General features: G+C 48.8%; 1 protein-coding gene across 4 annotated transcripts in view; it reads left to right on the top strand.

Moving 5' to 3' along the window:
* LOC119132857 (kinase suppressor of Ras 1-like) overlaps positions 1-23713 on the top strand; it is a 78195-nt gene that overhangs the window by 13089 nt on the left and 41393 nt on the right. For all 4 annotated transcript variants that reach the window (XM_037268415.1, XM_037268413.1, XM_037268414.1 and 1 more), the window contains exon 2: positions 10688-10835. In XM_037268415.1, the coding sequence (XP_037124310.1) occupies positions 10688-10835 (148 nt within the window). The remainder of the gene's footprint in view (positions 1-10687; positions 10836-23713) is intronic.

Below are 23713 nucleotides of genomic sequence, written 5' to 3'. Positions count from 1 at the left end.
ACAGCCGGAGAAAATCAATGGCTATATACTGATATTGTTTTGGGTGTCCAATTTAATAAATTCTAAGAACGTTGCAAAGAAAATTTCTTTTAATAATATATTCGGCAACATATTTTTTTATAGGGTAGAAAACAGTAGGAAAATAAATTTTTAGGACTGGGAAAACCCATGAACGATTATTACTTTGGTGTGCTAATTCTTATTTTCCCTTTGCACACAGTATGTTACTACCGAAGTTACACCTATAGTTATAAGCCTAAACTTTTTTATTTTTCAAATAACATAAAGGTAACATTTTCATACCCCAAGAATCTCCCTTTTGGCAATTGCACGGCTCTGTCTTGGCACTTTCGAGGGGCGGGGTGAACTTGGGGGGGCTCCGTTGTCTCTATTATGCTTATATGTGAAGTATTGGAGACAAAACACCAGGAAATTGTATGGATCTTTGTGCTATCAATCTGTAAACAATGCGGGTAGTCCTATCATCTGCGTCACGGTACCATGTGATCCAGAATGGCGCGGTTCATGACAGGGGCAGGAAAGATCGAGAAATACACACAAATTGACTGCGTTTGGCTCACGAATGCAATTTTATTTCAAATTCTATAATATTATTTGGATACAGGTGAATATAATCGAACATTCTGTGTGGTTTTTAAAACATGTTAAAGGTGCCTTTACATGCGCTTTAAATTAAATGTTATATTGTTGAATATAATTAAATTCAATAGGAGACCCCGTGGACGACCCAGGACGCGCTGGAGAGACTATGTCTCTCAGCTGGCCTGGGAACGTCTTGGGATCCCCCAGGATGAGCTGGATGAAGTGGCTGGGGAGAGGGAAGTCTGGGAGTCCCTCCTAAAGCTGCTGCCCCCGCGACCCGACCCCGGATAAGCGGAAGAAGGTGGATGGATGGATAGATGGATGGATAATTAAATTCAACACTGCATTCTGATTCTACAGCTTTTCATGAATGTATCCTTATTGATTAATTCATAAAAGGCTTTGGTAGCGCATTCTCAGAACAGCAGCCTCAGATTTCTTCTTAGACATAAGATTTGCAGTACAGAGAAAAAACAATCAGAATCAGAATCAGCTTTATTGACCAAGTTTGGCATGCCAAACAGGGGAATTTGACTCCAGTTGATCTCAGCCTCTGTACGACATTTAAGCGACTAACAACATTCAGGCAACTAACAACATTTAAGTGGCGAGAGCAGGATGTTATTACACAGTGGTGTCTCTGAGTCTCCATGAGTGGTGTGAGTTCATCAGAGTGACAGCCCAGGGGAAAAAGCTGTGTTTGTCTACTGGTTTTGGCGTACAGCGCTCTGTGACGCCGTCCGGAGGGGAGTCGTTTGAACAGATTGTGACCTGGGTGAGAAGGGTCTGCAGAGATGTTACTTGCACGTTTCCTGGTCCTGGACAGGTACAAGTCTTGGATAGATGGGAGGTTGGTCCCGATTATCTTTTCCGCAGACCTGATTGTCCGTTGCAGTCTGTGCTTGTCTTGTTTGGTGGCCGATCCAAACCAGACAGTGATGAAGGTGCATAGGATAGACTGGATGATGGCAGTGTAGAAGGTCTTTAGCAGCTCCTGTGGCAGGTTGAACTTCCTGAGCTGTCTCAAAAAGTAAGACCTCTGCTGGGCCTTCTTCCGGATGTGGCCGGTCCATTTCAGGTCCCGGGAGATTGTAGATCCCAGGAACTTGAAGGTGTCTGTGGTGGGAATAGCCTTACTGAGGATGGTCAGGGGTGGAAGTGGCGAAGGGTCTCTCCTGAAGTCCAGTGTCATCTCCACGGTCTTGAGCGGGTTCAGCTCCAGGTGGTTTTGGCTGCACCAGTGGACCAGCCGCTCCACCTCCTGTCTGTACGCAGTCTCGTCACCGTCCCGGATCAGTCTGATGAAAGTGGTGTCGTCCGCATACTTCAGGAGCTTCACAGAAGAGTCGCCTGAGGAGCAATCGTTGGTGTAGAACAGGGGTCTCAAACTCCAGTCCTCGGGGGCCGCATTCCTACATGTTTTCCAAGTTTCCCTCGTTAAACACACCTGATTCAATTATCAGGCTCCTGCAGAACGTGAGGATGAACTGAACGTCCGCTTCACAGTTCGGAGGGTGCGGGCCCTCCCTGTGTGGAGTTTGCATGGTCGGCTGATTGAGCACTCCAAATTGCCCCGAGGTGTGAGTACGAGTGCGGATGGTTGTTCGTCTATGTGTGCCCTGCGATTGGCTGGCTAACAGTTCAGGGTGTCCCCCGCCTACTGCCCGATGACCGCTGGGATAGGCTCCAGCACGCCCGCAACCCCCGTGGGCACAAGCGGTACAGAAGATGGATGAATGGATAGATGGATAGATGGATGGATGGATGGATGGATGGATGGATGGATGGATGGATGGATAAATGGATGGTTCATCGGGTCTTCATATTACGCCTGTATAAGCCACACAAAACAACTGTACAGATTTTGGAATTTGGTCCACACAAAAGGCGCACATTATTAAAAGACGCACCTTAGTTTTTTGAGAAAATTAAAGACTTTTAAGTGGGCCTTATGGTGCGGAAAATACGGTACATATTTCTGAAAAGACTAGAACTCAAACAAAACACCAGGAAACGAACATGACAGCGACAACGATTCAAGACGGAAAGAAATGGGGCAACTCAGGCTACATTTCAGCTACATTCACACCGCAGGTGCTCTATTCGGATTTTTGGGTGAAATTCGATGTGTGTGTGTGTGTGTGTGTGTGTGTGTGTGTGTGTGTGTATGTGTGTGTGTATGTGTGTGAGTGTGTGTGTGTGTGTCTGTCTCAGTCCGTCTGGTGTGTGAACGTACCAGTCCCCAAATTGACCTGCATGCGCAGAAGAAAGAGACACTGCTACTCTTGACATCCTATATTAGCGGAAGTAAATGTGGACTAACAAGCAGAGGTCATGGGTTTATCTTTTTGTTATCGCAGGAGCCGCATGGACGTCATTGCGTCAATGCCACACACAGTTTGCCTTCAACCCACATGCGTTATTTTAAAAATGTGTTTCACTCTAAGTCTGAGGAAGTCACTACGGCTACAGCTGGTGTTGGTTAAGACGAGGGCTGTCACAAACAAATCTTTTTGGAATACCGTCTTTTTCGCACGATAAGGCGCACTGGATTATAAGGCGCACCCTCATTTAATTTTTTATTTTAGAAATTATTTCATATATAAGGCGCACCGGATTCAAAGGCGCATGAAATAGAAGCTATACTGCAACAGACTGAGGTTGACTAGGGTCGCGGTATCCATCCACTCATCATCATCGGCGGTCACTCGAAGCGAGTATGACTGTCCTCTTCATAGAGTCATCTACTTGTGGGTTATCAGATGGCTGTGGAGGCCAATCCACGATCCACATATTTTGGTGCAATATGGGCAGGGAAAAGTCAAGGTGGTTTGTGGTGGTGGAGCCTTTTTCTGTCTTTCCTTGCGGTGCTTTCGCTTCGTTTCTGCGATGTTACGGAGTTCAATTTCATTATATGTAGCTCCTTGCAAGGATTTTTTCCAAGTGCGCCTGTCCAGTGCAAGGTGCTCCCAGTCATTTGATATGATGTGAAACTTCTTCAGACTGATTCTGATGTTGTCCTTGAAGCGTTTCTTTTGGCCGCCGGCAGCTCGCTGACCCTTCTTTAGCTGTGAGTAGAGGATCTGTTTGGGGAGGCATGTGTTGGGCATGCGGATGACGTGACCTGTCCATCGGAGTTGGTGCTGCGTTATTGTGTTGGTGGTGATACTGAGCATGTTTGCTTCCTCCAGAACGCTGATGTTGGTGCATCTGTCTTCCCAACTGATCCTCAAGATCTTCCGCAGAGATCTCTGGTGATGTCCTTCCAGGGCTTTGAGGTGCTGGCTGTAGGTGGTCCAAGTCTCAGCTCCATACAACAGGGTAGAGAGGACAACAGCCCTGTAAACCAGGAGCTTTGTTTGGGCCTTTAAATCCCGGTCTTCGAAGACTCTTTTCCTGAGTCTTGCATACGCTCCACTAGCACAGCTCAGGCGATGGCTGATCTCTGAGTCTGTCAGCTTTAGATGAAAGAAGGCTGCCAAGGTAGGGGAAGTGGTCAACAGTTTCAAGCGGGGTGTTGTCCACTTTTATGGTGGGTTGGGTAGATGGTTGGTTGGGTGGAGGTTGATGCAGGACCTGTGTCTTTGTGATGTTCAATGTTAGACCCAGGGCTCTGTATGCCTTAGCAAACGCATTCAGGATGCCCTGCAGGTCCTCGGCAGGGTGTGTTGCGATGGCGTTATCATCAGCATATTGGTGCTCCATAATGGTGGTGTTGGAGACCTTGCTCTTGGCTTTGAACCTGAGCAGGTTGAAGAGCCTGCCATCAGTCCTGTAGACAATTGGGATCCCCTGAGGCAGCTCCTCGCCAATAAGGTGAAATATTTCAGCTATGAAGATTGCGAACAGGGTTGGTGCAATGATGCATCCCTATTTTACACCAGTCCCGACTGTGAAGGGCTTGGACTCCGAGCTGCTGTTGGTGAGCACTGTAGCTGACATGCCGTCATGTAGAAGCCTCAGTATCCTAATGTACTTCTCATGGCAGCCATACCTTGCTAGTATACTCCACAGGGCCTGGCGGTCTACAGTGTCAAAGGCCTTTGTCAGGTCTATGAAAGCCATGTATAGAGGCTGCCCTTGTTCACGGCATTTCTCCTGAAGTTGGTGTGCCGTGAAGATCATGTCGGCTGTACCTCTGGATGGTCGGAAACCACACTATGATTCTGGGAGTATTTCCTCAGACAGTGGTAGCAGTCGGTTCGCCAGAAGACGGGCAATGACTTTGCCTGTTGTTTACAGGAGTGAGATGCCCCTGTAGTTTCCGCATTCTGCCTTGTCCCCCTTCTTAAATATGGTCACTATTAGAGCATCTCTGAGCTCTGAGGGAAGCTCTTCTTTTTCCCAGACCTTGAGGAGGAGGGTGTGGATGTGGTACAGGAGCTCTGGTCCACCTTCTTTTAGGATCTCTGCTGGGATCCCATCTGGACCGATGGCCTTGTTGTTCCTAAGGCTCCTGATGGCATCTTGAACCTCTGTCATGGTGGGAGGTTCCCCCATGTCTTCTCTGATGGGACTCTGGGGGATGTGGCTGATTAAGTCTGGGTCTGTTATGCTGTCACGGTTGAGGAGTTCCTGGAAATGCTCCTTCCACCGTGTGTTGATGGACTCATTGTCCTTTAGCAGCTCCTGCCCATCCTTTGAGCGCAAGGGATTCAGGCCACTGTAGCTTGGGGAACATAAACAGCCTTAGTAGCACTGAAAAAGCCTCTGGTATCACCACAGTCTGCCAGTCTCTGGATTTCCAGAGCCCTTTCTGTCCACCAGGAGTTCTTGAGTTCCCTCACACGGTTCTGGACTGCCTCCTTAGCTCTGGAGTGAGCCGCTCTTTTGATCTGGCATGTTATGTCATTTTGCCATGCACGAAAGGCTTTCCTTTTATTGGAGATGAGCTGTTCAATCACACTGTCGTTTTCATCAAACCAGTCCTGATGTTTTTTGGACTTGTACCCAAGGGTGGTTTTGCAGGTTTGAAGGATAGTGGATTTGAGCAGGCTCCAGTGCTGTTCAATGTTATCAGGGTATTCCTGTCGAAGACTCTCCCCAAGACAGGCCTGAAGCCTCTGTTGAGTGACAGTGTTATTCAGACCTTCAAGGTTGAGTCTTGGCCGGATCTGCTTCTTGTGTACCCTCCTCCTCCTCCTAAGTTTGATGAGTAACGTGGAGCGTATGAGGCAATGATCTGTCCAGCAGTCATCCGTGTCAATCATGGCCCTTGTGATGTTCACGTCACGACGGTCCCTGGCTCGTACAATGACATAATCAATGAGATGCCACTGTTTGGAGTGAGGGTGTCTCCAGGATGCCTTAAGTTTGTTTTTCTGGCGAAAGAGTGTGAGCACATATGCTGAGAAGCAGAACTGCATTGGAGTTGATGTTCCCGATGCCTTCCTTTCCTATGGTGCCCTTCCAGAGGTTGTGGTCTCGGCTGACCCTGGCGTTTAAATCTCCTAAGAGAATAATCTTATCCTCTCTGGGGATTCTTGACGGTGTCTCATCGAGGCAGGCGTAGAAGGTCTCTCTCACTTCCTCCACAGAGTCTAAGGAAGAACTTTTACGTTTTTAAGTGCGCCTAATAGTGCGGAAAATACGGTAGATTATCCTATCAGTAATTGGATCAATTAATCAGTGTTTGTGTGAGATTTTTGCCTCGTATAAAAGAAAAAGGAACCATTTTAAGTTGATGTTTATGTTTTTTTTCTCCTTCGCTAGATAAGTCTTGTGGCATTTACTCGTCAATAGATAAAGTTAAAGTCCCAATGATCGTCACACTTTCTCATCCTGGCAAAAGCTGCACTGGCACACCCAATACGGTGGTTAATTACATCACCAATGACAGCTCTTGTGGAGAGAAGGCTGCTAAGATAGTTGACCTTATCCACATTTTCCAGCTGACTCTATCCACGTAATACCCCCACTATCTACGGGAGGGGTGTGCTGGCTGGTGGAGAATCTGTGCTCTGTTTTTTTTTTTTATGTTAAATGTCAAGTCTCAGGAGTTGGTAGGCTCTGACAAAGGCATCCATGTTGTTCTGAAGTTCTTTTTGAGAGTGAGCAATCAAGGCGCTGTCATCGGCATACCTTGGTTTCGACCCTGAATTTACTAGGATTAAGGAGCCCGCCATCAAACCTGTATATGAGCTGGACTCCCTCTGATAGATTGTGGCTGGTAAGGGGAAGGGCAGTGGAGATGAAAATGGCAAACAGGGTTGGTGCAATTATACAGCCCTGCTTGACCCCAGTGTCCACTTTGAAGGGGGCTGTTTCAGAGCCACGGTTGCCAATTACGGTTGCGGTCATATCGTCATGTAGCAGACGCAAGATCTTCGAAAGGGCGCACCAGAGGGCCAAATGCCTTGGTGAGGTCAATGAAGGCTATATACAAAGGTAGTTGCTGCCCTTGACATTTCTCTTGCAGTTGACGGGCTGTAAATATCACGTCAGAGGTTCCTCTGGCAGGACGCAAGTCACATTGCGACTCTGGAAGGATCTCTTCCAATAGTGGCAGTAGGCGGCTCGCCAGTATCCAGTGGCAGTAGGCAGCTCGACAATATCCGGGCCAAAACTTTGCCTGTTCTGGACAAGAAGGAAATACCTCTATAGTTGCTGCAGACTGCCTTATCTCCCTTTTTGAAGACAGTGACAATCAGGGATTCTTCAGGGATTTCTTCTTTGCCCCAGATCTTTACAAGGAGGCTATGGATGTGAGAGAGGAGTTTCGGCCCACCCTGCTTGAGGATTTCGCCCAGGATTCCATCTCGTCCAGAGTTCTTGTTATTGCTTAGCCTCCTCGTGGCATCCAGGACCTCATCTTTGGTGGGTGGGGCGCTCAGATGCTCCATAGTACGCTGCTGGTTGATGTTCTCTAGCTCGACAGTGGTGTTTCAGTTCAGGAGTTCTTGGAAGTGTTCTCACCCTCTGGAGCAGATTCATTCTTCAGCAAAGTTTGTCCATCTTTGGAGCGAAAGGAATTAAGGCATCGATAGGTGGTGCCATGGGTACCCTTGGTAGCATTGAAAAAGCCCCTGGTGTCACCCGAGTCAACAAGCCTCTGGATTTCCAGGGCCTTCTCTTTCCACCATTGATTTTTCAGCTCTCTTACCCTGCTCTGGACAGCTGCCTTTGCCTTGGAGTGGGTCTGCCTTTTTGCCCTACAATAGGGGTGTCCAAACTACGGCCCGCGGGCCAACTGCGGCCCGCGGTCCAGTTTTTATTGGCCCGCAGCAAATTCTGAAAACATAATTGAATGTGGCCCGCACAACAACTTGAGCACTTCTCAGTTCCCACAGTAGATGGAGCCCGCCACACAAAGCGCTTGACGTCCGATACGTCCCACTAGCAACACCCTCTGCATTTGACCCATCCCCGTGTGATTTTGATCCATCCCCTGGGGGAGAGGGGAGCAGTGAGCAGCAGCGGCGCCGCGCTCGGGAATCATTTGGTGATCTAACCCCCCAATTCCAACCCTTAATGCTGAGTGCCAAGCAGGGAGGCAATGGGTCCCATTTTTATAGTCTTTGGTATGGTCTTAACTAGGCTGGATGTATTTTTTTTGTTGGCGTTGATTTCTCCGACTGCCCATAAAGGCGCCACCGCGATCAGTTAGGTTAAAATGAAAAGAGAGGAAAGTGACGTGCGGACATGTGAAAAAGGCGGCTCTGTATGGGAGAGAAGTTGAAGAGGAATAAAAACACCCTTGGAAACCAAAACTTGCCCCTCGTCGTGACTCGGAGCCGCAACAAATGTTTCGGATTTGTGTAGGGTACATTGTGACAGCAAACGAGCAGGTGATCGAGCAAGCGTCTGATACGAGAGCATTGCGTTCGTATGGAGCGTGTTTGAAGTGAACAGCAGAGACGAAAGGAACAAGGCAAAGTGTTGTGAAATAAAATATTACCTGTAATACGTATTTTGTTATTTGCTGATTGTATGTATTAAACTATCACATTCATTGTCAGTCAAGAAGAGAAGAGGACTATTCGCATCGGATCCATAGTGCGCATGCGCAGTGATACTGCCTCCGTATGACGTCCAGTCCGCGATGGAGATTAAAAAACAAACAATATGTGACAATAACACAGGTTTCTGTTCCTGTCTTTTTGTTCCACGTCTTTGTCGGTCAGTCCTGTTGTTGGTTTTGTTAGAGAGTTATGTTAGTTTACCAAGTCTGTGTTTTGAGTTCCTCCAATGAACCCTGGTACAAGCTGCACTTGGTCGCCCTCTTCCTTTCCACACTCCATCCGTGACAAGATTTTCTTCAAAAATTGTTGTACCATGATTTTCTTAAAAAAAAAAAAATAAATAAATTAAAAAAAAAAAAATAATTAAAATTTTTTTTTACCCATGTATAATGCGCACCCCGGATTTTAGGACAATAAATTAGTTAAATTTTGCGCATTATACATGGAAAAAAACGGTAATTTTTTTTACATATTGGCATAATGTAGGCCAGCCAAATGCTTCAAATGAAATAGATTTTTTTACACGCGCATGTACAAGTCAATTCTCCGTAACAAACTCCAATTACTTTCGAGCGTATTTGCAAGTGCGTTTAAACGTATTTGCCAGTCAAAACATTAACGCCACATTGGGAGCTCTGTACTTCCGTAGTTACTTCTTTTCTAGTGTTTTATTTAGGGTGACCAGATTTGGATTTCTGAAAAGGAGGACACCTTTTTTTGGTGGGGGCAGGGTTCATGGGTGTATCGGTATACGTTATGATGCAAAAGACATGGTGTCTACATAGCAATTGTGTCAGCTGATTCATTTGGGGTGCTTTTAATTTTTATTAATTTACTTTGAACACCACCATTCTTCCAGTCGTAATGTTGGATCAGCAGAGGGAACAATTTTACTGCTCCATGGTTGCTGCCATCAGTGGACACGCCAGAATAGGAAAACCTTGAAGTGCTTCTAAAGCAACATCAACAGAATGGGGGATCACGATATTTACAATGGCTTCTGTGTTCATTCAGGCGCATGAGAATTTTTCAGTTGATGGGGTCTGTGAAAACCTTCCTTAACAAGCCAGATGTGCAGTCCATTGACCTGTAGCTTTCATGGTGCTTAACAGTATGAAAAGCATAGCTACCTTCTGCTGCAGTGACGGCGACGCTCTCGGACTTCGTCACAAAGAAATCCGTGACTTTGGATGATGAGCTCTCACCCCTCGCTGCTTTTGTGTGCTTGGCTGAATTTACATACTATGTGTGCCTGCACGTCGTTGGTAGCTTTATTTGCCACAGACATGTAAGTGCCTGCCTTACATGTCAAGCACTCAGCTTCATAAGGATCACAACCCTTGCGAAAGCACGGGAACTTTTTATTCAACTTCTCCGTGAACGTGCATTTTTGTTTCGGCATTGCTTGTAAACACTCGGTGTAGACTGGCCAGCCCACCCTACTTTGTAGCAAAGTGACTAGATTTGAAGAGAAGGGCATGACTTATTTGCGAACGATACAGAAAAACCTGGAATTTAGTGAAATGGAACGGAGTGGCAATTCCAGAGGCGTAGCCAAGCCGGGGCGAGCCGGGGTTGGCGCCCCGGTTAGGACTCCCTGCGCCCCGGTTGAAAAAAAAAAAAAAAAAAAAAAAAAAAAAAAAGAAAAATCGAGCTTTTTCGATTCTTCATTTTCATGCCGTTTTTTTCTTTCGGTCTTGCGCGAATGTGCTTGCGCTATTCTATGTGCGCGATGTTATCCATTCACCGTTTGCCTCCCGGACGTTGTTTTAGCGATCAGCGAACGGCGTGGGTGATGTTCGATTTTTTTTCCTGTGGGCGTGCGCCCCTACTGGAAAAATTCCTGGCTACGCCTCTGGGCAATTCTATTGACAATGTACTGTACATGTATTATGTTTGAGGCTGTCGAACAAAATCCCGGACAATTTTGAAATTCCTCCCGGAATTTCTTTTAGGTCTCAAAAGTAGGACATGTCTGGGAAAAAGAGGACGTCTGGTCGCCCTAGTTTTATTAGAGACACCAACAGGGATGTGGGGTTCCCCATTAAAATCACGGCGGCGTGTATTTTGAAGGCTTTAAACAAATATCATTTTCACGTTGTTTTCCTCCCTGTGTTCCACAGACTGCAGAAGAAGAGAAGCGTTTTGTAGACAATGTGCTGCAGATGCCCAACTCTGTTCAGGATACAATGAAGCGCCTAGGCTCTAACACAGAGGATCGCTCACGCATCCCTGCTGCCCTCTCCTGTCTAAAGAGTCCTACAGAAACAGGTGAATCATGAAACTAACTGTATGCTGTATCCACAGTCAGAAGCCCCCCCCACCAAAAAAAAAGCGCCGGAAAGCGGTTTTATCACCGTGTTTGTCACTGTGTGGGGAATTGGCAGTTTAGCGCTCCCTTCAGCCGCAGGCCAGGTGGACGAGCCTGAGGCAAGTGAGTTTTCGGGTTAACCTAACAAGTCAGTGAGCGATTGGTTAAGGCAGCGTTATGGTAGCCAATCAGACCCAGTGTTTTTCACGTGTGCCGACACACTGTTATTTTAATTTTTTTTTTTTTTTAAGTCACACACTCACACAGTAGTATTGCTCCAAATGTTCGTTTAAAATTCCTTTAGAGCAGGGGTGGCCAACCAGTCAGAGACCAAGAGCCACATTTTTTACTGTGTCATCGCAAAGAGCCACATCATACACATGAGCACAGATGAACACCCCCCCCCCCACACACACACACACGCACACACACACGCACACACACACACACACACACACACACACACACACATACACACACACACCCCTCTGCTCAGCCAAATTTATTGTGTGACATTATTATGTCACGCACCAACATGATAATGACAAATTGACTCCTACAGTACTAAAACCACAGACCAAAGACCACATTTTCAACAATGAACATTGTGTGCATTGTCTCACACAGACAAACTCTCAGTTCAACAAATTCCACAAACAAAAACATAATAAGTTTTTTCACTTACTATGTGTGGCGGGACAGACCATTCGTTTTAGTTTGTCGTTTTCAGGAGACAAGATTTCAATAACGTCACTGAGGCATATTTTAACGAACTCCACTTCATTGTATGGCTTTTTAGCCCGTGCAATGTTCCAAGCCAGTTGAAATGCAAGTGTGACAGTCTCTGAGTGCTTCGTAATTTTTTTGAAAAACTGTACCTATTTTATTGCCTGACTTTTCAAAGTCTCCAAACTTGTGCTTGCGAAATTCAGTCCCTTTTGCAAAGTCCTCATCGATATTGGCATGAAGTGAGCTGAAGTGGCGCTGACCATTTGAAGCTTTTAAATGCGCCAATGACGTCCGACATATCAGGCAGAATGGCTTGCCATAGCGTTCAACAAAAAACAACTTTAAGCTTTTCTGGACCTAATGGGCCCCCGTAGTCACAGTCGCCATTCATTAAAAAGCCAGCAAAACCAATCGCTCTGTTTGTCCCTCCTCCTTTGCGGGATTTCACCTCACGCGCATGCGCGTTTGACCAAAATACCATATTGAACTCAAGCGAAGCAAATACGCACGAAAAATAAACACAAATGTTGATATGAACGTAAAAGAGCCCACTTCAAGGACAGCAGGGACGCACGGAGCCTTTGGCAGGGCATTCAGACCATCACGGACTACAAGCCCGCGCCGCAGAGCTGTGAAGGCGACGTCCGTCTGCTCAATGACCTCAACCGCTTCTTTGCTCGCTTCGACGCTCAGAACAGCACTTGCCCGCTGAAGGCCACTCCCCATTCCCACGAGCTGCCCCTGTGCCTCTCCGCCGACAGCGTGAGGAGGACGCTTGCCGCTATCGACATCCGTAAGGCGGCGGGCCCGGACAACATCCCGGGTCGAGCGCTGAAGGACTGCGCTGGTGAGCTGACGGGTGTCTTCACGGACATCTTTAACACTTCCCTGCAGCAGGCCATCGTCCCGTCGTGTTTCAAAGCTGCCACCATCGTACCTGTGCCGAAGAAGCCTGCTCCGTCCTGCTTCAATGACTACCGCCCCGTGGCCCATCATCATGAAGTGCTTTGAGCGGCTTGTCATGGAGCACATCCGGTCAGTTCTCCCCCCCACCATTGACCCCTTCCAGTTTGCGTACCGAGCCAAACGGTCCTCTGAGGATGCCATCTGCTCTGCCCTCCACTCGGCCCTCACCCACCTGGAGGGGAGGGACTCGTATGTGAGGTTGCTGTTTGTGGACTTCAGTTCTGCCTTCAACACCATTGTGCCACAGCGTCTCATCAGCAAACTTGACAAGCTGGGCCTCAGTACCTGCCTCTGCAACTGGCTACTGGACTTCCTCTGTCAGAGGCCACAGGTGGTACGTGTTGGCGACAAGATCTCCGCCAGCATCACGCTGAGCACAGGGGCCCCCCAAGGCTGCGTGCTCAGTCCGCTGCTCTTCACCCTCCTGACGCATGACTGCGCTGCCACCTGCAGCGGCAACCGCATAGTGAAGTTTGCTGACGACACGACTCTGGTGGGTCTCATCACCAAGGGAGACGAGACTCAATACAGGCTGGAGGTTGACCTTCTGACCGCGTGGTGCAGGGACAACAACCTCCTGCTGAACGTCGACAAGACCAAGGAGATTGTTGTTGACTTCCGGAAGGGTCACGCCCAACACCTGCCGCTGACCATCGACGGAGCTGTGGTGGAGAGAGTGAGCAGCGCCAGGTTCCTGGGGGTGCACATCAGTGAGGATCTCTCCTGGTCCACCAACACCGCATCGCTGGCGAAGAAGGCCCAGCGCCGCCTGTACTTCCTTCGGAAACTCAGGCAAGCGGGGGCTCCTCCGGCCGTCATGACTACTTTTTACCGCGGCACCATTGAGAGCGTCCTCTCCAGCTGTATTGCTGTCTGGGGTGGCAGCTGCACTGACTACGACTTGAAGGCCCTGCAGCGCATAGTGAAAACGGCTAGTAAGACTATTGGTGCTTCTCTCCCCTCCTTGAAGGACATTTACACCTCCCATCTCACCCGTAAGGCGACCAAGATTGTGAGTGATGTGAGTCACCCCGCTCACTCTTTGTTTGAACTTCTGCCCTCTGGGAAGCGGTACAGGAGCCTGCGCTCCCGCACCACCAGACTCTCCAACAGCTTCGTACTCCAGGCTGTTAGGATCCTGAACTCGCTCCCCCTTTCAGCGTAGCGTCCTGTTCTTGCTGTCTGCTGTATGCACACTGGCTCGGTTTTGCCCTCTTATTTAATGGGTTATTGGTCTATTATTTATTCATCGCTCATTTTATTTTATTTATTATTTATTATTCATGGTTTGTGCCTTCTTGTTTTTGTTTTGTGTCGCCTACTTGTATGTCTCGTCACCGTGGGATGGAGGAAACGGAATTTCGGTTTCTTTGTGTGTCTTGACATATGAAGGGATTGACAATAAAGCTGACTTTGACTTTGACTTTGACTGTTGAAACCAGCCAAAGAGCCGCATGCGGCTCGTGAGCCGCGGGTTGGCCACCGCTGCTTTAGAGGTCCGTTTTCGCGTGTTAGCACGATCGTGAATTAGCATCTTTCCGCTAGCTCATTAGCCTGCCCAGTACTTCTTGTTACCATGTTATACGCCCACACGTATAATGTTTATATTTTCAATATTTATACAAAAATGTCTGTGATATTTATACTATTGATGTATTATTTACATGTTTGAAACAATTATTTAATGTTCTAATGATAAAATATGCACTTAAATGGTTTCATATACCTTTATTGACACAAAAACTGAAAGTTTGCCAAGCATAGAATTTGGGGCAGTTACCAAAGAGCTAATCGTTACTTCTTCCTTGCTAGTCTCCATCTTCTCATGTTCTCTCTTCACGCTCAGTGTGTTGCATACTTAGGCTACTCCTTGTCTTCCTTTAAAGTAGGGGTCACCAACCTTTCTTAAACCGAGAGCTACTTCCTGGGTACTGATTAAGGCAAAGGGCTACCAGTTTGACAAACACTTCTGAAATAGCCAATTTGCTCAATTTGGCTTTCACTATGTGTTATTATTGTCATTTCCAGTTCACATGTAAGTGTGATTTTGTCACGTTCCTGCGTCACCTGACTTCCAGCCAAGCCCCAATCAAGGAATTGCCAGCACCTGCTACAGCTCGTTAGGTCCCCTACTTAACCTCTGTGTATTCTGCCAGTGGTTGTCAGTTCGTCTACTTACCCTGCCCGTGACACCACTGCCTTTTTGTCCCCTGAACGATCTCTGTTGCCAACTGCTTCTGTAAACTGACCGACCACGCCTTGATCACCGCCTGCCCCGACTACTTGCTCGTCCTTTGACCACGCTTCTGATCGCCGCCTGTCTCGACAACCTGCCTGCCTCCGACTACGACTACGCGCTGTGCTCTGCTGCTCAGCCACGCCAGACCGCAAGCCCAGCGTTCCACTTCCCCTTTCCCCCTTTTTCAATAAAGGATCGTGTTGCACTTGGTCGCCCTGTCTCTGTTCCGTGACAGAGTGAACTGACCAAATATGTGACCAGCGCACGGTCCCTCAGCCCTGGACCTCCTGACCCACACGGAGTGGGACCTTAGCAAGATCACAGAGGAGATGGCGACATTAACGAGGATCGTCCGGCAGCAGCAACAGCAGCTCCTGCAGCACCATCAGCTCCACCAAGAACTGGTAGAAGCTCTCAAGGCCCTTAAAGACTTGGCTCCTCTGGCTGCTGCGACCCAATCTGCACGAGCCCTGTCCACGACCGTTCCACTCAGCCCCACCGATCAGCCCACCGTTACGTCCATGCCCCGTCCTGCCCCGGCGCCCAGGCAGCTCGTGGACGTCCCGGAGCCCAGACTCAGCAACCTCGCGAGGTTCGACGGTGATCCCAAGTACGTCCGGGCCTTTTTGACAAACTGCCGCGTCTTGTTTAACCTCCAGCCCGTCACGTTCGCCACGGAACCAGCCAAGGTGGGTTTTGTTCTCACTCACCTTACGGGCGAGGCATGGCTGTGGGGAACAGCAGAATATGAGCGGCAGGGACCCGCCTGTTCGTCGTTTGACGCCTTCGCAGCTGAGATCTTGCGCGTGTTTGACTTGGGCTCCGCCTCGGAAGACGCCTCCAAGGAACTCATCACGCTGCACCAAGGCAGCAGATCCATCGCCCAGTACGCCATCAAGTTCCAGACGGTGGCGTGTTGTAGCGACTGGAACACCCCGGCTCTTGTCGGCACCTTCCTCCACGGACTCGCGGAGTATATCAAGGACGAGATGGTGTCCTACGAGCGCCCTCAGACCCTTGAAGAGGCCATGGACCTGGCTGCACGGGTGGATCGGCGGATCCAGTCAAGGCGACGCGAGAAGAGGAAGGTGGCTCCTCCTGGGCTGCCGTTGCAACGTCCGCAGCCTGGTTCTACTCCGGTGGGCGAGGCATCGCAATCTGACCGGCATCCTGCTCGAAGTCGTCCGGAAGAGACCGATTTGGTTCCCGTGCCGGCCCCCAGGTCGGCATCTCCCGATGCCACTGCTGAGGAAGAGGACTGGGCGGTGGTGCCACCTGCTGACGGTGCTTGGTCGACGTGTTCGTCTGACTCGGACTTGTTGGATTGTTGTTAACGCGCGTCTTGGGTTAAACCCCCCTCCCGCCCGTCCTCCTGCTCTGGCTCGGGGTTCTGTTTTTGGGACGTCGGGGGCTGTCCCTTGGGGGGGGGTGTTAGAGTGGTGCACACTCTAACTTATTTTGCAAGAACCACACGGGAGACAGTATGCCCTTTTAAACACCTGCAGGTGGAGAGTCATTCGTCGCTGTGCATACAGCGATGATCGAATGAGGTGTGGCTCAGGCCTCTTGCAAGAGCATATTTATTGAGAACAAGCAGGGTGGGGGTGACATTGGACATGTTTGGTGGTCACCTCAGCAACTGGTTAATCAGTGTGGAGGGTCCCAGCTCATTGTTTTACAAGGTCGTGGAAACAGAAACTAGTGGAGCATTTTAGATCACTAACTAAGCAAGAATGTTTCCACACCATTTGGAAAGTTTCAACAACTGAATGGTTAAACTTTTTAGAGTCAAGGAAAGGTAAAGGGTTTAAACAAAGTTAATAATTCTAGTCTACATTCCAACATAATCATACGATCAAGATAATCTGTAAACCCTAACATATCCCTCCTGTTTTATCATATGATTATGTCAACCCCGATCAATCAAACATAAGTAAGAAAATATAATGAAGAAAGAAAAATAATAAAAATAATAATAAAAAAGATCAATAAAAAACAGAGATGACAGGGGACGGGTTGGGGATCGTGAAGGGTGATACATGATAAAAACAACAAACAATGATAGCAATAGTTTCCAGTGAAGATGAGGTTTTTCCTCAATACTCCAGTCCAAACTTAGTGTGTGAGTGAAAAACCTGCGGCTAGATGTTTTAATGCAGGAAAAGTCTCACACGGGCCCCTCTGCCTTAGGCGACCAGAATGCTATCAATAAAAAAATAACAAGAAAAACATTGAAACAGTACATCATTGTATCCATCACTTGCGAAGCATTTTCGATCGTCAAATCATTAAGTTTCCGTAAAATATGTACGGCTAAACAGCATCATCGCAATCATCTTTCCGCAGCGCGTCATAGTCATCACATTTGACATGTCTGATATGTTGTATTTGCACCTGTGCTATGGTAGACGATAAAGATCTTATTACAGCAGACTTCAAACACGGGACAACACAGGTCACAAATAAGCACAATAACACCAGCACAACAAGCACAGGAGTCACAAATTTCAACAGCAGTTACCACCAGTTGCCAGAGAATAGCCATGAAAAGAAATCCCATTGATGTGGGACTTTGTCTTTTGACATGGCCCGCTGTAAGTTCGTCAGTGAATTCATGGCGTCGCTGATGTGTGTGTCATTTTCTCCTGGTATGTATGTGCAACAGGAAGTCCCAATAATGTGGCACACGCCACCTTGTGCTGCAGTCAACAAGTCCAGAACCATCCTGTTTTGCAAGACCATCAGTCTAATAGCCTGAATCTCTCTATTTTGTCCATCATTGACTTGCAGTAAGAGATTCACAAAGGATTGAAAACGATAGTTCAGTGTCTCGATGAAGAGTGATTGTTTTCCAACTGCGATCCAAGGAAAAAGCGCACGAACAACTTTGCCTCCGACGGACCATACTTTATGGTCGTCTGGAACATTCGCACCCCAGACAGGGTCATGAGGGTCAAAGGTTGCAACAGCCCTGCGTCGACGTCCAGAAGAGTTGTGTGCTGTCATCAGCCGATGATGTTGTATCCTGTAGGTGTGGTCTGTCACCCACACTGGTGCACACACTCCAGTCCAGTTGGCGGGCAGCATCGGATAAACCTTGTGACCACAAAGCCACCAGCCATTCTGTATGAAGTATGTTCCGTTTGATGGTGCAGCCATGTTGGTCGGAGAGCCCTCACCACTTGAAATGGCTCTCTTTTCCTGACACTCAGCGGTGATGTCCAAAGCTCCCACCCAGTTTCCTCCTGGAGAGAATTCGTCGTTAATGCATTTGTGGGTCTCGTTACCTTGGATGTAACATGTGTAGTTCACTCCAGCTGGTCTCTCTGTGTAGGCCACTTGCGGCAATGTAGGTCCTTTAACAGTCACATTGAGATTTGTCCAGAAAAGCTGATCACAGGCACCGTCTGTAAGTCCAGGGCGGGAAGGGTCGGCACCACTGACTGTGACAGCTCGGTGTTGATATCCAACTCCTCCCATGGATGCCATACATTTCGCTTCAGTGACATTCCTTGCTCTGGCCTCCAAGTGAACTTGTGTGGAGGAAGGGGGGAGTTTCGAACACACACGTAACATCCCTCCTGTGTGTGAGCTCTCACAGTGACCTTTACATACCGGTACCAAGTGTTGGTTTCGTATGGGTTTCTGGGGTCACATGACCAGTCCTCAAAGTTCTCATCGTGTGACCATCGTTTTCCATGGTCAACATTGTCACTTGGTCTGTTCAGATGTGTCCATAGACCATAGCACGCTCCAACCACAACGCAGCAGAGGATCCACCTGGCATGTGGAGCCTCGTTGCTACTAGGATGACAGGGACACCGAGACATACCCTCGCCTAGCGGAGTGGGGATCGATGGATTCTTCACCAACATTGAGACGCCCCACCCTAAACGATGAGACTCAGACTTCCCCACCACCCCGAAATGAGGGGTCCAGCACTCCCTGTATTTTGCAGTGGCTGAGGTGAATCTTTGCTGGGCCTTCCAGCAATGTTCAGTGCAGTGGGGGTAGTCAGCAAGACTTGGAATGGTCCCTCCCACCATGGCTGGCCCAGTTTGTCCTTTTTGACGACCTTTATGTCGTTCGTCTCAGTCTCCTGGCTTGGAGCGGTTGTTGACCTGTGGGGAAGAAAGATCAGGCGGCAGTAAATTTGCATTTGACACATCTTTCAGTTTGAGTGCTCCGTTCATGCTATCTGCCAAGGAATGTTCTTCGTCTGTCCTTTGCAACTCTTGTAGTCAATTGTAATGCCCTTTTGAACTGGGCAGATAGGAGTGTTTGCGGGAAGAGTTTGAGCACTTCCTCATGATTCCTCCTAACCAAAGACCATTTGTGACAGGGGCTTTCCCATTTATTGCCTCCTGTTTTAAAGGAGATTTTCTTATCCATGCGGTCTTCCTCCTCACACGCCCGCACCCACACAGGGTGTGCACATAAACGCACACACACCGAGAGCGCACACAAAGCTCAGACGAACGACAACAGACTGACACAAACTTTACAGAGATTACGCACAAACACAGAACACACAGACAAAGGGATTCTAATCCATCTCTCATGTAGCTTCTTTTAATAGAATCTCCTATTGGTAACTGTATAGCGCAGGGGTGTCAAACTCATTTTTCTCGCGGGCCGCATCATAGTCATCGTTTCCCTCGGAGGGCCATTATGATTGTCAACGTCTTCTATCTACAGTATAGGCTACAAAAAAACTGATGAATAACTAGTTTTGAAATCAGAGAGTAATAAAAATGGTTAAAATATTTCAAAAAGATGAATGGTAATAAAATGATCAAGCAAGATCGATTTTTTTTTAAAAAGTGAAGACAATTTGTAATTTTAGTAATGATACAAAGTCGATGCCAAATTTGTCTCGTGGGCCACATAAAATGATGTGGCGGGCCACATCTGGCCCTCGGGCCTTGAGTTTGACACGTATGGTATAGCGGACTGTTTAGCATATAATCCCTTACTCAGCTCCCTTGCTTCTACTTTTTCATGTCGGTGCAGTCGTAAGTGACCCTTATTGCAGTCATTATCTTGTTAACTGTCGCCTTGTGCGACTCCTATGCATGATTGTGTGAAAGTCAAAAATTTAACGTATCCAACTTTCTGACCACCCAACCTCCACTGTGGTGCAACGAACATACGTACTATTTTATTGAGTAGGTACATTGAGCAACCTAGCTTCCTCTTGACTGAATTCACTTTAGTCCAAATGTCCTATTCTAAAATTTATATAACGCGACCTCTACTTCTTAAGCCTGACGAGCCAAAATATCAGATCTCGCTCTTGTTTCCTACCGTTTTAGCCTATTTGTTCTATCCAAATCTGTTCAATCTCCGATTATGATGCTTTTCTCTGTAGCTCTATCCATCCATCCATCCATCCATCCATCCATCCATCCATCCATCCATCTTCTTCCGCTTATCCGGGGTCGGGTCGCGGGGGCAGCAGCTTCAGGAGGGACTCCCAGACTTCCCTCTCCCCAGCCACTTCATCTAGCTCATCCCGGGGGATCCCAAGGCGTTCCCAGGCCAGCCGAGAGATATAGTCTCTCCAGCGCGTCCTTGGTCGTCCCCGGGGTCTCCTACCGGTGGGACATGCCCGGAACACCTCCCCAGGGAGGCGTCCAGGAGGCATCCTGATGAGATGCCCGAGCCACCTCATCTGGCTCCTCTCAACGTGGAGGAGTAGCGACTCTACTCCGAGTCTCTCCCGGATGACCGAACTTCTCACCCTATCTCTAAGGGAGAGCCCGGACATCCTGCGGAGAAAACTCATTTCGGCCGCTTGTATCCGGGATCTCGTTCTTTCGGTCACGACCCATAGCTCGTGACCATAGGTGAGGGTAGGAGCGTAAATCGACCGGTAAATTGAGAGCTTTGCCTTTTGGCTCAGCTCTCTCTTTACCACGACGGACCGGTACAGAGTCCGCATTACTGCCGAAGCTGCACCGATCCGCCTGTCGATCTCGCGCTCCATCCTCCCCTCACTCGTGAACAAGACCCCAAGATACTTAAACTCCTCCACTTGGGGCAGGATCTCATCCCCGATCCGGAGAGGGCATTCCACCCTTTTCCGATCGAGGACCATGGACTCGGATTTGGAGGTGCTGACCCTCATCCCGACCGCTTCACACTCGGCTGCGAACCGCTCCAGTGAGAGCTGGAGATCACGGCCTGAAGAAGCCAACAGCACAACGTCGTCTGCAAAAAGCAGAGACGCGATGCTGAGGTCCCCAAACCGGACACCCTCAACGCCTCGGCTGCACCTAGAAATTCTGTCCATAAAAATTATGAACAGAATCGGTGACAAAGGGCAGCCTTGGCGGAGTCCAACCCTCACCGGGAACGAATCCAACTTACTGCCGGAAATGCGGACCAAACTCTGGCAACGGTGATACAGGGACCGAACCGCCCTTATCAGTTGGCTCGGTACCCCGTACTCCCGAAGCACCCCCCACAGAACCTCCCGAGGGACACGGTCGAACGCCTTCTCCAAGTCCACAAAACACATGTGGACTGGTTGGGCGAACTCCCATGCACCCTCGAGGATCCTGTTGAGGGTGAAGAGCTGGTCCACTGTTCCACGGCCAGGACGAAAGCCACACTGTTCCTCCTGAATCCGAGGTTCGACCTCCCGACGGACCCTCCTCTCCAGCACCCCTGAATAGACCTTACCAGGGAGGCTGAGGAGTGTAATTCCCCTGTAATTGGAACACACCCTCCGGTCCCCCTTCTTAAAGAGGGGAACCACCACCCCAGTCTGCCAATCCAGAGGCACTGTCCCCGATGTCCACGCGATGCTGTAGAGACGTGTCAGCCATGACAGCCCCACAACATCCAGAGCCCTTAAGAAATCCGGGCGGATCTCATCCACCCCCGGGGCCTTGCCACCGAGGAGTTTTTTAACTACCTCAGTGACTTCAACCCCAGAGATTGGAGAGTCCGCCTCAGAGTCCCCAGGCCCTGCTTCCACAATGGAAGGCGTGTCGGTGGAATTGATGAGGTCTTCGAAGTATTCTCCCCACCGACACACGACGTCCCGAGTCGAGGTCAGCAGCACGCCATCTCCACTGTAAACAGTGTTGACGTTGCACTGCTTCCCCCTCCTGAGACGCCGGATGGTGGACCAGAATTTCCTCGAAGCCGTCCGGAAGTCATTCTCCATGGCCTCGCCAAACTCCTCCCACGCCCGGGCTTTTGCCTCAGCAACCGCCGAAGCCGCGTTCCGCTTGGCCACCCGGTACCTGTCAGCTGCCTCCGGAGTCCCGCAGGCCAAAACGGCCCGATAGGACTCCTTCTTCAGCTTGACGGCATCCCTTACCGCCGGTGTCCACCAGCGGGTTCGGGGATTGCCGCCACGACAGGCACCAATGACCTTACGGCCACAGCTCCGGTCGGCCGCCTCAACAATGGAGGCGCGGAACAAGGTCCACTCGGACTCAATGTCCCCCGCCTCCCCCGGGACGTGGGAAAAGCTCTGCCGGAGGTGGGAGTTGAAGCTCTTCCTGACAGGGGATTCCGCCAGACGTTCCCAGCAGACCCTCACAGAACGTTTGGGTCTGCCAGGTCGGACCGGCATCTTCCCCCACCATCGGAGCCAACCCACCACCAGGTGGTGATCAGTTGACAGCTCCGCCCCTCTCTTCACCCGTGTCCAAAACATGCGGCCGCAAATCCGATGACACGACTACAAAGTCGATCATCGAACTGCGGCCTAGGGTGTCCTGGTGCCAAGTGCACACATGGACACCCTTATGTTTGAACATGGTGTTCATTATAGAAAATCCGTGTCGAGCACAGAAGTCCAATAATAGAACACCGCTCGGGTTCAGATCGGGGGGGCCGTTCCTCCCAATCACGCCCTTCCAGGTCTCACTGTCATTGCCCACATGAGCATTGAAGTCACCCAGTAGAACGATGGAGTCCCCAGAAGGAGCGCTCTGTAGCTCTACGCATTATTAAATTTTTTTTATCAAATCTCCTCAGTTCTGTCAAACTCAGTGCACAATGAAGCTCCCTTCCACTTTGACCCAAGCTCCACCAAATTTGGTAACGCCACAGCAAGGAGTGCGATTTGGTTGTCGGACACTTCATGTCCATGTGTCTTTTGTAGCACCTCACCCTCTCAAGTTGGTGTTCTTTTGTTGTTGCTTCAGAGCCAACCCATCCATCACTCTCGAATGAGTCCATTGTTCAAATTGTCCATTTTCATCATTGTGAGTTTCTCCGCTTCTCACTGTCTTTTCTCGTCCCCGAGGATGTCGTCTTTCCTCCGGAGTGTACTTGCCCCCTCCAAGCACAACAACAGTCTTTCCTTATCCTTGCCAAAGGTCAAAGGTGCTTCAAAGCCAGGCACCGTTTTGTAGTCGTCCACGGCTGCAGGCGGAGTCTCAGGATTGAATTTCAGGGATCCTGGCACTGAGAGTGACAGACTGGAACATCAAACTTGTAACCAAATGTAGCTGCTGCCATCAATTCGCTAGTAACGTTTGTTTACCAAACTTCAAATTCGCCTAGTAACAGCGATCTCGTTTTTATATTGTAAGTCCTGCAACTCATCCTATTTTCGAGCTACTTTTCGTCTACAGTTCCAATTTAATGGAACAGTACGTTGTCTTCAGTATCATTATTCAAAATTAACTCATCGAGGTCTGCGTTCCACATCTAGCCCTGATCTATGTCTTGACCTCTCAAACGTTATTACCTGTGTCTTGCCGGCTCAAAAATGTGACTTAGAATATGGTGCTGTGAATTTCCAATCTCCCCAATCAAATTGGATCCCGCTTCTTAGATCTTCTTTCTCATGCTCCTGTTAGCCTGCAATTGTCCAAATCAAAAATGTTGTTTTCTTTTAACTGTCTTTCTTTTGAACCTCTAAATCTCTCGTGTTGC

Source organism: Syngnathus acus, chromosome 13 (assembly GCF_901709675.1).
Source record: "Syngnathus acus chromosome 13, fSynAcu1.2, whole genome shotgun sequence".
Classification (NCBI taxonomy): Eukaryota; Metazoa; Chordata; class Actinopteri; order Syngnathiformes; family Syngnathidae; genus Syngnathus; species Syngnathus acus.
This window is presented reverse-complemented; position numbering and strand designations above follow the sequence as displayed.